General features: G+C 34.9%; 1 protein-coding gene across 1 annotated transcript in view; it reads left to right on the plus strand.

Moving 5' to 3' along the window:
• Positions 1 to 14,190, plus strand: part of LOC150092266 (prolyl 3-hydroxylase 2-like) — a 131,374-nt gene that overhangs the window by 55,777 nt on the left and 61,407 nt on the right. Inside the window, exons 7-8 of the mRNA XM_090414922.1 lie at positions 7,444 to 7,692; positions 9,647 to 9,742. Coding sequence (XP_090271048.1) covers positions 7,444 to 7,692; positions 9,647 to 9,742 — 345 coding nt within the window. The remainder of the gene's footprint in view (positions 1 to 7,443; positions 7,693 to 9,646; positions 9,743 to 14,190) is intronic.

Raw genomic sequence — 14,190 nt, forward strand, 5'->3', positions numbered from 1 at the left:
TCCATGCATATTATGATATTTCTTGAAATTTGAGTTACATGATTAACGACATGTTGTTAATATTATTATTGTAATATTATAAAGGATTTCCAAGGACTTGTCAAGGGAGGTCTCGTTTAGACACTCATATTTAAATACTTATATCTCTCCTTAAACACATTGACCAAGGATGCATTCATGGCATCTAACAGAAGCCCATTTCATACACTCATCGCATGCTATGGAAAGAACCTAGAGTTCATGTGTTCCTAGCCAGCTTACTGGGATGACCCCAAATTCTACACTTTCAAAAGATGCAAAATCTTACTTGTCTCTATGCTGCAAGATCCCTTTACAGTGTAGACACTTGTATATTCTATCATATCTCTATCTCTTTTCAAACTTTAGTGATGAAATTCTCTTAGTCTATCTTCACATGTACAATTCAATTCCATAGACAAGTTATTTTTTCCTCATCTCCTTAGACCTAAGTAACTATCTTTTCACAGTAATCCAGATGTGCTCTTATCAAAGCCTTGTAAAGTGGAAGAATAATGTCCTTATTCCTAACAGTTAGAGTTCTCTTTAACATTATTGATATCCACTGCAATGACTTGACCATCTTTCCAAAAGAATTACATAATTTATGGAAAATATGTTAATAAAAAATAGAATAGTACTATTTGTTAAATTTACAAAGAAACAGGTGATAATTAACCTGTAAAATAGGAATATTAAGCTTTAGTTTTTAACTCTAGGCATATGACTTCTCTACTCTTAAATCTGCTAAAAGTCTTCAAAAACCTTTAAATAATTGTTGACAAATCTGGGATGAAAATCATCAATAAAAAAGACTATGAAAATAAGCAGAAAATAAAGTCTTTCTATATTTTTGGGGTTTTTTGTCACTCGTTACCAAGAATGCAGTTCACTACCACATTTTCAGTAGTGAAGCCATAGACAGTTGCACATTTTAGTGATTTAAGCATAATTTTTAATGAAGATTTTACATTAAATGTTACATAAGTATAAATATAGTCAGTCCTTAATTTATGACCTATGTGACTTATAACCACTCTTACTTACAATGGCCATCCTCCATGAACCAGGGTATTATTGCTGCCTTTACTGCATGTTAAAAAATACTTTTACTACTATTGAAGGTGAAAAATCCCTGAGAAACTTTGGAAAGGAATATAATATCTTTCATTGTGCAAAGAATGTAGATACAGCATGGTGTGAGGTGACAGTAGAGTATATGTATTATTATTATTATTATTATTATTGTATGTTCATCTCCATGAAAGCCAAGGACTCATCAGGAGAGACCAAAATTATCCACACAATCTATCATATCTCCTTGAACCCATTAACAGACAAAGCACTCAACTGATTATGGCAACAAATTCCACTCATTCACAACTCTCCTACTAACTATACCTTTATCAAACTTCCAGAGATGACTTGTTCTGGCCTCCTCTCAAATGCTGAAACATTTCCCCTGCATCAATCCTCTAAAACCCTTTAAGCAACTTAAATTTTTCTATCATATTTCCTCTTTTTCTCCTATCAACCAACTTCTGCAATCCACACACCCTCAATCTGTCCTCATAGGAAACATTCCACAGACCACTCACTGTCTTGGATGCTCACTTCTGAATTTTCTCCACTTCATCCTCAGAAACCCAGGAGACTAGACTTCAGTGCACTAATCCAGATGTGGACATATCAAAACCTTATAAAGAGGAATAACAACTTCCTTATCTCTATTTGTTAGTGTGTTCTTCAACAGCCAAGTAATCCTATGGGCTACCTTAGCAATATGCCCTCTAAACTTTAACTCTCTGTCTTCCACCATCCCTAAATCTCTAGTTTCATCTATTTCCTGGATTACAGTTCCATCATTGTGGTACACAGCTTGTAATCTATTTATCCTACGATGCATAACTTTACATATCTCAACATTAAACTGACACCCATTATCTTTTGCCCATGCTGACAGTTTGTTTAAATCATCCTGCATGCACTCCACATTGTCTTGATTAACCTAACTGAAAACCTAATTTTGCATCATCAACAAACAACTGAATATTTCCTTTTCCTTTCAGGTTATTTCCTATATCATTTATATGCAAATTAAACAGTAGTGGTCCCAGCACTGAATCTTGCAGCACACTGCTAATCATCTGTTTTTGCCTTGATTCTGTCCCTTCATATGCTTTTTGATATCTCTCTAGCAGTCACCCTCTTATCCACATAACCAGTTTCATATCCATCCTTGTTTGTTGCAGTTTTGTGACAGAGTTCAAAGTATTATCCTGTCAAATGCCTTTGCAAAATCCAGCAGTATCACTGTGTAGCCATTCCCTTTATCTATCTGAGCTGTCATTATTATAAAAAGTTAGTAAATTACTAAGTCATGACTGACCCTTTACAAAGCCAATCCTGCTCCTCATAAAGTGCCATATGTTTATCCACTCATTGCTGAATTCTCTTTTTGACCAACTTTTCCAGTATTTTAACCACCACTCCTGAGATACTAACTGGTCTATAATTTGTTACCAGAGACTTAGATCCTCCTTTATGCAAAGAAATTATTTTGCCCTCTTTCCTGCTCCCTTGGAGCTCTACCTGAGCTGAGAATTAAATTAAACAGCCTAGTCAGAGACATTGCCAGTTCCCTTGCTTATTCTCACAAAACCAGAGCTTATATCCCATCTAATCACACAGTTGTATTTACGTTGAGGTTCTCCAGTATCCTAAGAACCTCCAATTCTTTCACCTCTGTTCCCACATCAGTGTTTGTCACATTTATTATAGCATCATAACCTCACTTGGATGATATACCCTTGCAAAGTGGTCACTCAGTAACTCAACTATTTTATCTGCTTCTGTTACCTCATGACCATCATTGCTCATTAAGGTCAATCTTCCATAGTCGTTCTTCCTCTTACTTGCTAATTAATGAAAGAACTCTTTGGGATTTCCTTTGGCCTGCTCAGGTAGATTCTTCTCGTAATCTGATTTTCTCTTCCTTGCCATGTTGGTCACCTTTTTTGCCTGAGCCTTGTACTGTTCACGAGTTTGCTGGTCACCTTCCTTTTTTATATACCCTTCACAGCATTTTCTTCTTCTGCAGCTCATGCTTAATGATATTACTCATCCATCTAACTCCTATCTAATACCTATCTGATTAGCCCTCCTTACCTTAGGTATGCAATTTAATATTGCTTCCTCTAGATCAGCGCTTCCCAAACTGGGCTGCTGCCTTCTTGGGGACCGTGAAATAATGAAAACAAATTTAAAATTGTTTTAAGACTAAGTGTACCATGTGTCAAATGTGTATATAAGATGCTAAAAATGTAATATTTGCATTTGATTTTTTCAATATTCACTGCGTATGTTTTGTGTTGAATATAAATACAATAAATATTATAATAATATATGTCTGTATTAAGATTTTTTTTTTTTTCGATGGGGGCCGTGAAATATTTTAATTTTTCCAAAGGGGCCTTTACATCCATAAGTTTGGGGAAACACAGCTCTAGATGACCCTTAACTATCTCCCATGCACTGCTAATATCTTTCCCTTGCAGTGTTTTATGCCATGCCATGGCACAGATAAATGCAGTTTGAAAGAAGCTGCTGCAAATATGTTCATTCATTTAGGGGATTCGACAAAGCCTTACAAGAGATTGGTGACAAGGTTGTGCTGCTAGCTGAATTGGAGGTTGACAGTGAAGATGTAGAGCAGTTGACAGAGGCTGTGGATGAAATGCTCTCAGAAGCAGGCAAGAATTACAGAGCCATAAGCATTGAAAGTTTCAGAAGATGAAGTTGTACCCCCCCCCCAAAAAAAAAGTTTAATAATAAGAGAATTCTATTGTTTGATGACCCAAACATGAGAGAATTAGGAAAGTAGACTAAATTATGCAAGCTCTATAGCAAGCAAGCTGCAGTTGCTTATGAGAAATTTATGCAAGTAAGAAAAATATAGTCAGTGAGGAGTAACACCTCAGGACAACACATGCTGGATGACTGGAATGTTTGTGTTTTGAACTTTAGCAGAAGAAGAGGTAGTACGTTGGAAATGGGTAAGTACTAACTTGTAAATACAAGTAGCCCATCAGAGGATAAAGATAATTTGAAAGATGTGTTCTATGGATTTGACTTTGGGCAGTGTGGCATAGATAGATGTTTGAGTGATGGCTGTGAATGTAAGGTAAAGTAGGATGCTTGGAAAGAGAAATAGAACTGTTGAGAAGGAGAATGGAAGCCCTGAAGAGATTAAGAGACTATACAGGTAAGAAACATGAGAGAGACGATAGCAATCATATTGCCTTGGTATGATAATGCATATGGAGGAGAACAGTAATCATGGATGAGAAAATAATGAGAATGTATAGGAAAGGGAGTATGAATACATAGACACTTGGAGTACATTTGAAAGAAGGTAGTAGTATGGAGATGGTAGTTGGGTGACCAAGGCAGATGACATAGTTGAACTGTGCATGATCACTTTGTTAGGCTGTTCCATCCTGATAAAGCAGGTTTTATTCCTAGAGAGAGAGAGAGAGATAAGGAGAAGTGAAGAGGATGTATTCTGAATAATACTGAGTACTCTGATATTAGTATGGTAGTGGAACTAGATGGGATTTTGTGACTTGTATTAAGGGAATATGCTGAGGAACTGACTGTGCCATTATCCTGGATGTTTAATGAAAGTCCTGCAGTGGATCAAGTTCATGAGGAGAGGAAGAAGAACAAGATAGTGCCATTGCATAAGGGTGGTGATGGCAGAATGAATATATCAAACTGTAGACTGGTTTTGTATTTTTCCTGTGTTTTTGTACCTTATCAATTGCTTTGAACTCTTAAACAGAATTGAGCAGATGAGGTAAGTATTATTTTGCAGACCAGCTTGGATTTATTAAGGGGTACTCTTGTTTTAGTAATCTGGCTGTCTTTTATAATAGAATAACAAGAGCAATGGATGAGAGTAAGGCATACACTGTCATTTTTGACATTGCAAAGGCAGTTGATAGGGTACCAAAAATGACAAGTTTTTAAGTTTCAGTGTATGGGTTGTAGATATCAGAGAGTTGTATAAGGAGGAGTAGTATCAGAGAGTAGAAAGGTTACAAGTAGATTTCCACAGGATTTACTATTACTGTTTGATCTTTTTGTCAATGATATTTAGTTGTTTGCAGATGATAGATATGTGAATCTTGGTAGCATTGTTAGTAATAATGCTGAGGTTGTGGCTCTTCAAGGAGGATTTAAATAAGCTGGAAAGATGGGAAAATGAACTTTAATACAGATCCCAAATTTCAAACCCTTTAATAAGGGTTTGAAATTTGGGATCCACAGATGGATACTTCATACACATTTTGTGATGTTTTACTGGAAGAAGTGGAGGAAACAAGGGAATCTCAGTGTGATAGTAGTTAGGTAAATATGGAATATTGTTAAGATAATCCAGAGAATTGCTGCAATATTTGGTGATGCTGACAAGCATAGATAAAAGGGTGGTAGGTTCCATTGTATAAAGTAAAAGTGCAAATTAAATATGGAAAGACAGAAGAATTACCAAAGCTGGTATGGTATGCAGTCAACTGAGTAAATTTATATGGTATAAGAAAGAAATTAATCAAAACATTAAACTAACTGCACACAAGACAGTGTTCAAACTAATTTTAACTTATGAATCTGAGAGCTGGGTTAGAAATAGAATATTTGATCAAAGACTAGAGACCACAGATATGAGAGTTTTTAGAAAGATTAGAGGAGTGAGCAAATGGCATCAGTCTAGTATCATTATTAAAAATGAGTATATTAGGAAAGAACTTGACATTGTTAGCATTCAGGAATGTGTTATCAGAGCTAATCGCAGGTGGTATGGTCACTTAAACAGAATGGGAGAGGAAAGATTAGCAAAACAAGTGTTCTTTGCCAAGATGGTGGGAAAAGACCCAGAGAAGGAGGTAGATCTAGGTGGATTGGTACAATAAAAAGTGCCTTAGAAGAGAGAAATATAAGATCTAATAACATATTATTAGATCATTGCCTTAGGCTTTCTTAATATTGAGAGTTGTGCTAAATACCCAATTTAATGCTATTAACATTTTTTTAGCATGCATATATTTTCACAGGACTACAGAGAGATATTCAGTTGTTTGCAGATGATGTGAAACATGAGAGGATTATTAGTATTAGTGCTGATATTTTGGCTCTTCAAAAGGATTTGAATAAGCTGGAAACATAAGCAAATTAATTAAGTTAAGGGGATAATAAATCCCTCATTATTTTAAAGCCGGATACGAAACTCGGAGATCGAAATCTAAGAGTTTCATGCCGAAGAACTATTGGCGAGACCTCAATAAAGGACGAAACCGGTCTGGGTAGTGGCCTCTCCTCATAATTTAAAACAGTAATACATCTCCTAGGAATTGCGTTTTACATTATGAGAAAATATTAAGGATAGTGACGGAGCTTGCTCCACCTTTGCTCTGAGTTGTACTACCCAGGTGTTGACTTATGCTTGGTCTCGCCCAGAGTTCTTCGGTATGAAACTCTTAGATTTCGATCTCCGAGTTTCGTATACGGCTTTAAAATAATGAGGGATTTATTATCCCTTAACTTAATTTACGCTGCAGAAAAATAGCCTCTTGGCTCTTTATATGAGCAAATTAATGTTCTTCTTCTGTTCAAATAACTTGAAAGGCTCTTTACTTCTAAATATGATTTAACCAAGGCAACTTTGTTGCCTTGGTTAAAAGGATTGACTAGTGTACCTACCACAATGAGTCTTTTGAATCCATGGAGGTCAAGAAGAAAATATTAATATAATTCTGTTATTTAAATTAAGGGGATATTAAATCCCACATTGTTTTAAAACCGAATAAGAAACTCAAAGATTGGAATCTCTCTGATTCCAATCTTTGAGTTTATTATTCCATCTTAAAACAATGTGGGATTTAATATCCCCTTAATTTAAATAATGTTTATATCGCCGAAATGAAGCCTATTGGCTCTTTATATTTAAGTAATATAATTCTGTTTAATTATGACAACATGCTAGACATAGATTACTAACTGCAGTGATGCATATATCATATGTTTAATTGCTACTTAATTGATATTCTGTTCCATTCTATTTATTTTGACTTCCTGCTTCCCATCACTGATTATCAAATTTTTTGATTATCGAATATCACTTCTGATCAAATTTTTCACTCAGGTCAAGGCCAAAAATTTTGCTAGAAATTAATAATTAGGTAAGTTATATCTCATAAATATGTGCATTATATCAATAAAGTTTGTTGATTGGCTTTCTTGTTTGAAAAATGAGTTTCCAACTCATTATTTTAAATAGCAGATGAATTCACACAATTTATGTGAATTATAAAAATGAGGCACTCAGAATAAATTTAATCATTTTGGATTTTTTTTTATTCTTTTAAGGAAAGTCCCAAACTTACCCAGCCAGTTCCACCTCCATCACCACTTTATTCAGACAGTAATTTTACCAATGCCACTAGTAATCAGATAAGAAATAAAGAAGAAGAAATAAGAAAAGAAAAGCACACATGGTCAAAGTCTCAAGGAATTAGTATTTACTTAAGAGATAAAGATTTAAATGGAACTCTTCGTGTCGCTGCAGATGGTTTTGCTTCAGATGAAGAGTGTGAGAAACTTATTCATTTAGCTAGTGTAAGTATCTAGTGGAATAATTTTCACTGCAAAATATTCTTGCTAACTGTGAATTTTTAAAAATGTAATATAAAGATATGAAGTTTCTTACATATTATTGCTTTAGTTATATATTTTTTCATTATCAGTATCCGAATATTCTGTTCATTATATATATGGCTTATTCATATGTTATTACTGTATGATTATATTAATGACTGATTGCTAACACTACTAATTGACAGATATGAGAAGATTAAATAACAGATAATCCTTCATCTAATAATGTGGTCTGCTTGAATTTTTGATCACTTATGTGTTTTCATTTTTTTTTTCATGTAGTACTATCATATCCTGTACACCCTTTGAGGGTACATGGCAGGAATTTGATCATGATGTGTTTTCATGTGAACAGCTTGCACTGGTTACTCAGTAATAAAGAATTTATTAAAAATTATTGGCTACATTAAATCATCTATGAATGCATAATAGTTTCAAGTTTCTGCTGGCCTCATTCTAATTAGAGTGCAGGTCTACTTTCCATCCAGCAGGATGTGGGTTTGAATTAGTACCATGGCATTTATTCCATACTTGGCCTGTTGGGAATAAAAAGTGAAGTGTTTCATGAGAGCTGTTTTCTACTTTTTTTTTATTTTACAGCTTTATACTACAGATATACAGAAAGCTTTGAAACACTGATCTATCCACAGAATTTAAATAAGAACAGCTATCTTCAGCTCTTTTTAATATATATAAAAAAAAATCAGCTAACACCTTTTATTCTCGTATAAGGGTAAGCAAGGCCGTTTTAGCCCTATCTAAATTTTGGAGACTGAGTGAGCAGTTCAGTCCCCACTGGCCAATGAGAGATAGCTGGCCTGAGGCTATCTAAGTTAATCTCAACACAGTGAAGAGATGGCTAACAAGTGCCGCCATCTCATGGTCCCTAACACAATATTTTTAATGTCTGAAAATAGTGTGGGTTTGACAGTTGATTTTCTTGTGTTTATGGGATGAAAAACCCAAAAACCCTGGAAGAAAAAACCCGCTTACCCATGCCAGACATTCACTAACTCAGGAACCAGTCAAAAAAAGGCTTAGAAAATGTTCCTCTAGTCGGCGACTAGACTTGAACCCAAGTCTTCGTTCGTGTGGTTAAGCGCTGTGGAGTGCAAACTCCATTTCCACTGAGTTACACATGCTCTTTTTTAAATATATGTATGGCTATATAAATAATGAATTGCTCTATTTCATTGGACTGTAATAGTGACGATGAACAAGGTCTCTTCTTACTTTCCAACATATATGATCATTCTTCTCATGTCTTTTTTATACATTATTCTCTTGTACTAGTTTATAACCCTTACAGCACTGAAGGTAGCCAAAACATCTGTTGAAAATTCTGCTCTGATTAAACAAGTTTGCAAGTGGTCTGTTTTACTCATTTCTTTTCTTTATGATGTCTTTGTTTTATATTGGCATTCATCAACAGATCTGGAAGTTATGAATACCACAGGTTGCTGCCTGCTACCAGAGATAACCAGTACGTTTGAAACAGTGCTGTTTGGTAGCAGAATTTAAAAATTAACTAATAAAAGATGAATATGCAGACACTTTGGTGGTTTTTTGTGCTATTAGTTTGATGTTATAACTGTGCATACCAAAAGTCCTAAGTTTGTATCTCTGTAAAGTTGCAGAGCTAATATCGTATTTTATTTCACACGTTTTCATTTAAAGCTAGATAGATTCATAATTGTTTAATCTGAGATGGATTAAAAAAGTATTACTTTATATATTTAAACAGTCTTTCATAACTGAGATGTATAGATTTTATTTCTTTACTGGATACTATTCTAATGAAGTTTTATCATTTAGTTTATTTTAGTTTATTCAGTTATACGATATATCATTTCAAAGAAATTTCTTATATCATTATTTCTTGTTTTAAAACTGTTATATGACTTTATATTTGTAGGATGGTGCTATTCATGGTGATGGATACAATGGAAAACATTCTCCTCATACAGAATTTGAGATGTTTGAGGGCTTGACTGTTGGAAGAGCAGCAATAGTAAGCTTCTCTTTTTATGTATTTTTTGTAAACACATAGGCCTATGTCATAATTTTGAAATATTAAAATTAAAATAAAAGTGAAATTAATCCTAAATGCCAACCAGTTTTTGTTTCTTATTGTAGTGTGACAGTTTTCATCATTCTGTGAATAACCCTGACAGTTGTTTTTCAGAGTCCATTAGGTCTGGTGTAAGAAGGTGAAACTTAGCAAAATATTTGTGAAGCTCACTTATAGTTGATTATATTGGTCATTTAATTTACCGAAGTCCTCTGTATCATCTTTCTGCAGACAGGCTCTGAAAGAACAAATACTAACCTTGGAATTATTTTCCAAGTCTCATTTACACTCTGTTTTGTGATACTCAAAGGAAGGAAGGAAATAGGGTGAAAGAAATTTTGCAGTACTATACCAAAATTAATAATAATGAAATCAGCCGGTTCCATTTTGGTAGGTGTTTAATTTATCTTATTATGAAGAAGTTAAAAATAGCAGGTACAAAATATTTTTATTTTTCAGCTTCTTCTGCTTTAATAATGTTTTTACTCCAGCAAATAGCGAGAGAACTAGATTGTTTGTGTTACCAAAAGTAGTCCAGGATCTCATGTTGGAGATCCTGGACTACTTTTTAAACAAAAAAAAAATTATAGGCATTGGAAGCATTAAAAATTATTCTTAATGCTTCCATTATTTTGTCTCAGTCACTGAGACATCTTCAGGGAGTACAAATTAATGAAACACTTAGATGACTCTAAAGTGCTATCTAGGTAGCATTTGTAGGCGGCCTGGGATGCGAACTGGGACCTCTGACGATTATTATTTCCCAAATCCTGGAAGTTTTATGCATCCGTATTTGTTTAAATTAAGTTGATTTCTGAGTGTCTCTACAGATTCCAAAAACAGTCTTTCCTTTTTAAATTTACTATGGTGGTGCATGGTGGTTTTCATCTACCTGACTGTCCAAAGTAAACCAACTTGCAGGAACAGGATACTTTATATATATGTCATGCACTTAGAGAGGAGGGAGTTGATCTTTGGTAGAATGGATAAGGGTAGGAAGTTTCTAGTGGGGCTTAAAAGCTGTTTACAGGTGGTACTTTTTTTTTAAAGACCTGGCTATTTTTGCTGATGTGCCATGGATGTAGGGGATGGTGATGGCATTTCTGAAATCATTCTGAATAGATGGACAAGGAATGGGGGAGGAACTGATTATTTTTTAATTATGTAATCACTGTAGTCATTGGATAGGAAGGTGTTGCGCATATGGTTCAGTTCAGTTGAGAGAGAGAGGTTCCACTGGAACAAAGATTATAGGCTTTATTGGTTAGAATTTTAATGATGCCATATTGTTGAAAGGGGTGGTGGGAAAGTTTGTGAATGTATCTGTCTATGTAAACAGGTTTTCATCAGAAGAATAAACGTTTTTTATGAGTGTTAAGGTGTCATTTAAGAGAATATTTGTAAACAGTGAGGTGTTGTCAACGCTTATCAATATATCTGCATTATTTAAAGTTAGATTTTCAATCAAGATTTTAAAACGGGTAGAGTTTTTTATATAGGATATGGCAAGTCCAGTCGGGGAGGGATAAGAAAGTTTGCCAACTGTTTTGACAATTTGTAGTACAGAGCATCAATGGCATTTGCTATAGGTCTGGGGGGGGGGAATTAGGTTTGTGGAATTTAGATAAACCATATATCTGGGGGGGGGGAGCAAGAACCAAAGGGTTTGAGTTTTTTTGTAATGCCCAACAGTCAGGAAGATACCTTTTTCAAGTTTTCTTCTTTTTTTTAATTTTTTTAACTTGTGTTTTTGTGGGATTGTGATCTGGTATCTAGAATAATATCCATTTTTTGATTGTATTCCATAGCATTAAGATTGACTGTGAACTGTGACATTTTCCTTATCTGCTCTGGTGATGACCCTTGTATTGTCATCACCAGAGCAGATAAGGAAAATGTCACAGTTCACAGTCATTCTTAATGCTATGGAATACAATCAAAAAATGGATATTATTCTAGATAGTCTGAAACGTTCTCGGCCTAACAATGAAAAAACGAATTTATAATTTCAAAATTATTTTTATTTTTCAACATAATCTCCCTTAAGACTAATACGTTTATTCCAGCAATGCTCTAGCACTATTATCCCATCCCTGTAGTGGTTCTCGGTAAGATCTGCAAAATGTCCCTCTACAGGTGTAACCATCTCTTGATTCAAAGAAAAATGCTGACCAGCGAGGAAGAGTTTTAGTTTTGGGAAGAGATAGAAGTCAGAGGGAGCCAAATCTAGGAAATAGGGTGGATATTCCAACAATTCATAGTGCACATCCTTACTTTTCCCATTGCCAAAGTACCTTTGTGGGCAGGTGCACTGATGAAAGATGATTTTTTTTTGCGATAGGTTGACATCAGGAATCTGACGTCAACTGTATATTAGATTTTGATCCAACTTTAAAAAATCAAAAAGAGACTAATATCCTATCACGGAACATGACTAGGTGGTCTTCAGACTTGCAACAAAGTCTGAAATCTCTACACACACTGATGCCATGCTTATATGGTGCACCAAAAGTGCACAAAATTGGAGTTCCGCTCCTCCCAATTGTCGATGGAAGAAATTCTCCTACATATCTATTAACTGAATATCTAGCTCGTCTTTTGAAAGCTAATATAAAAAATCAGATTCCTTCATAAAGAATTTTTAGCATTTCACTGAAAAATTAAAAGACATCTCCATCTTAAAAACAGACATCCTCGCAAGCTTAGACGTGGTTTCATTATTTACCAACGTACCTGTTCAAGAAGTTATCAAGATCCTATACAATCCCTACACTGATCTGTTCATGGAAAAACTGGAAGCTGACATCCTTTCCAAATTAAATCCAAAGCCATTGGTTTAGTGGAGATATGTAGATGATGTTTTCATAATTTGGAGAGGCACAGAAACTACCTTATTTGATTTCCTTACAAAAATAAATTCCTTCCACCAAAAAATAACAGTTCATGTTAGAGCTTGAAAGAATAGCCAGTTGCCTTTTCTAGATACACTAATAAAGAAACAAGAGAATGGACAAATCCAGCTCACAATCTATTGAAAACCAATAGACACTGGACGTACGTTACCTGCACTTCAAATCGTCTCACCATATTGCGCAAAATCTCAGCATAATACATATGCTTAAAAATAGAGCGACCAATATTATCTCAGAAGAAAAAGATCTCCTTGATGAACTTGCTCTCATATCTCAAACCCTAGTAAACAACAGTTACCCAAGAAATATAATCAAAAAGATTCTTCATAGAAACCCTCTACAGCAGCAACCTCCTGTCGCACAATATACATCGTCCATTGGCATCCCTTATGCAGGCTCAGTGTCAACAAAAATAGCCAAACTCCTTAAGTCTTTCAGCGTCAGAGTTGCTCTCAAACCTGTCAAAGCAATATACCGCATTTTAAGATCTCCAAAGGACATTAATGCCTTCTTCAAATACGCAGGCCTATACAACATACCTATACTTGTCCTGACAGAAGCCAGACAGAATAGCTGGTGAAACTTGTCGACAATTCGTGCATATCATTTACAAATATCTGGTCAACGTATAAAACCAAGAAAAAGCTCAAGTTTTAGATGATTTTTTTTCTTCTGCAAACCTGGCTTTTCTCACGAATTTTTTCGTCTAGTTTGGTTAAAAGATCGGAATTATTCCCTGGTTATTGTTTTACCCTTTTCAAGATAATTAATGAAGAAAATGCCTTTAGCATCCCAAAACATTGATGCCATGACCTTTCCTGCTTCTTTGCCGCTGAACAACTGGCTTCTGTCCACTGTTTTGACTGCTGTTTGGATTTTGGTGTGTAATGGTGAATCCAAGTTTCATCCATAGTAATAAATCGATGCGCAAAATCAGATTTATTCTTGTTAAAACACTCCAAGCACTGTTCAGAGATTTTCATGCAAGTGTGTTTTTGATCTGTTGTGAGCAAGCACGGTACCCATCTTGCGCAAAGCTTTTTCATTTACAATTTTTCATGCAAAATATATCCTACACATTCTTTTGAAATGTGTATAGTCTTGGCAATTTCATGCACTTTGACTCGCCAGTCATCCAATACCATATTGTGCACTTGATCAATGATTTCTGATGGTGTTACATTTTTTGGACGTTCTTCACGTGGATCATATTCAAGGCTGGTACGACCATGTTTAAACTCAGCAGCCCATTTCTTAATTATCGAAAACGAAGGAGAAGAGTGCCCATAAACTTTTATTAACTTTGAATGAATTTCTTTTGGCGTTAAAGCTTCTTTTACAAAGAATTTTATAACCGCACAATACTCAATTTTATCCATTTCAAGGGATACAGACAACACTTTTGCTTCGGACAGCTGTATAAAATAAACTTCTTACTTGATAGAATGGCTTCCAATTTCACATAGATGCTTATGA

Source organism: Typopeltis vanoorti, chromosome 26, assembly GCF_054136105.1.
Source record: "Typopeltis vanoorti isolate ZY-2024b chromosome 26, IOZ_Tvanoo_1.0, whole genome shotgun sequence".
Classification (NCBI taxonomy): domain Eukaryota; kingdom Metazoa; phylum Arthropoda; class Arachnida; order Uropygi; family Thelyphonidae; genus Typopeltis; species Typopeltis vanoorti.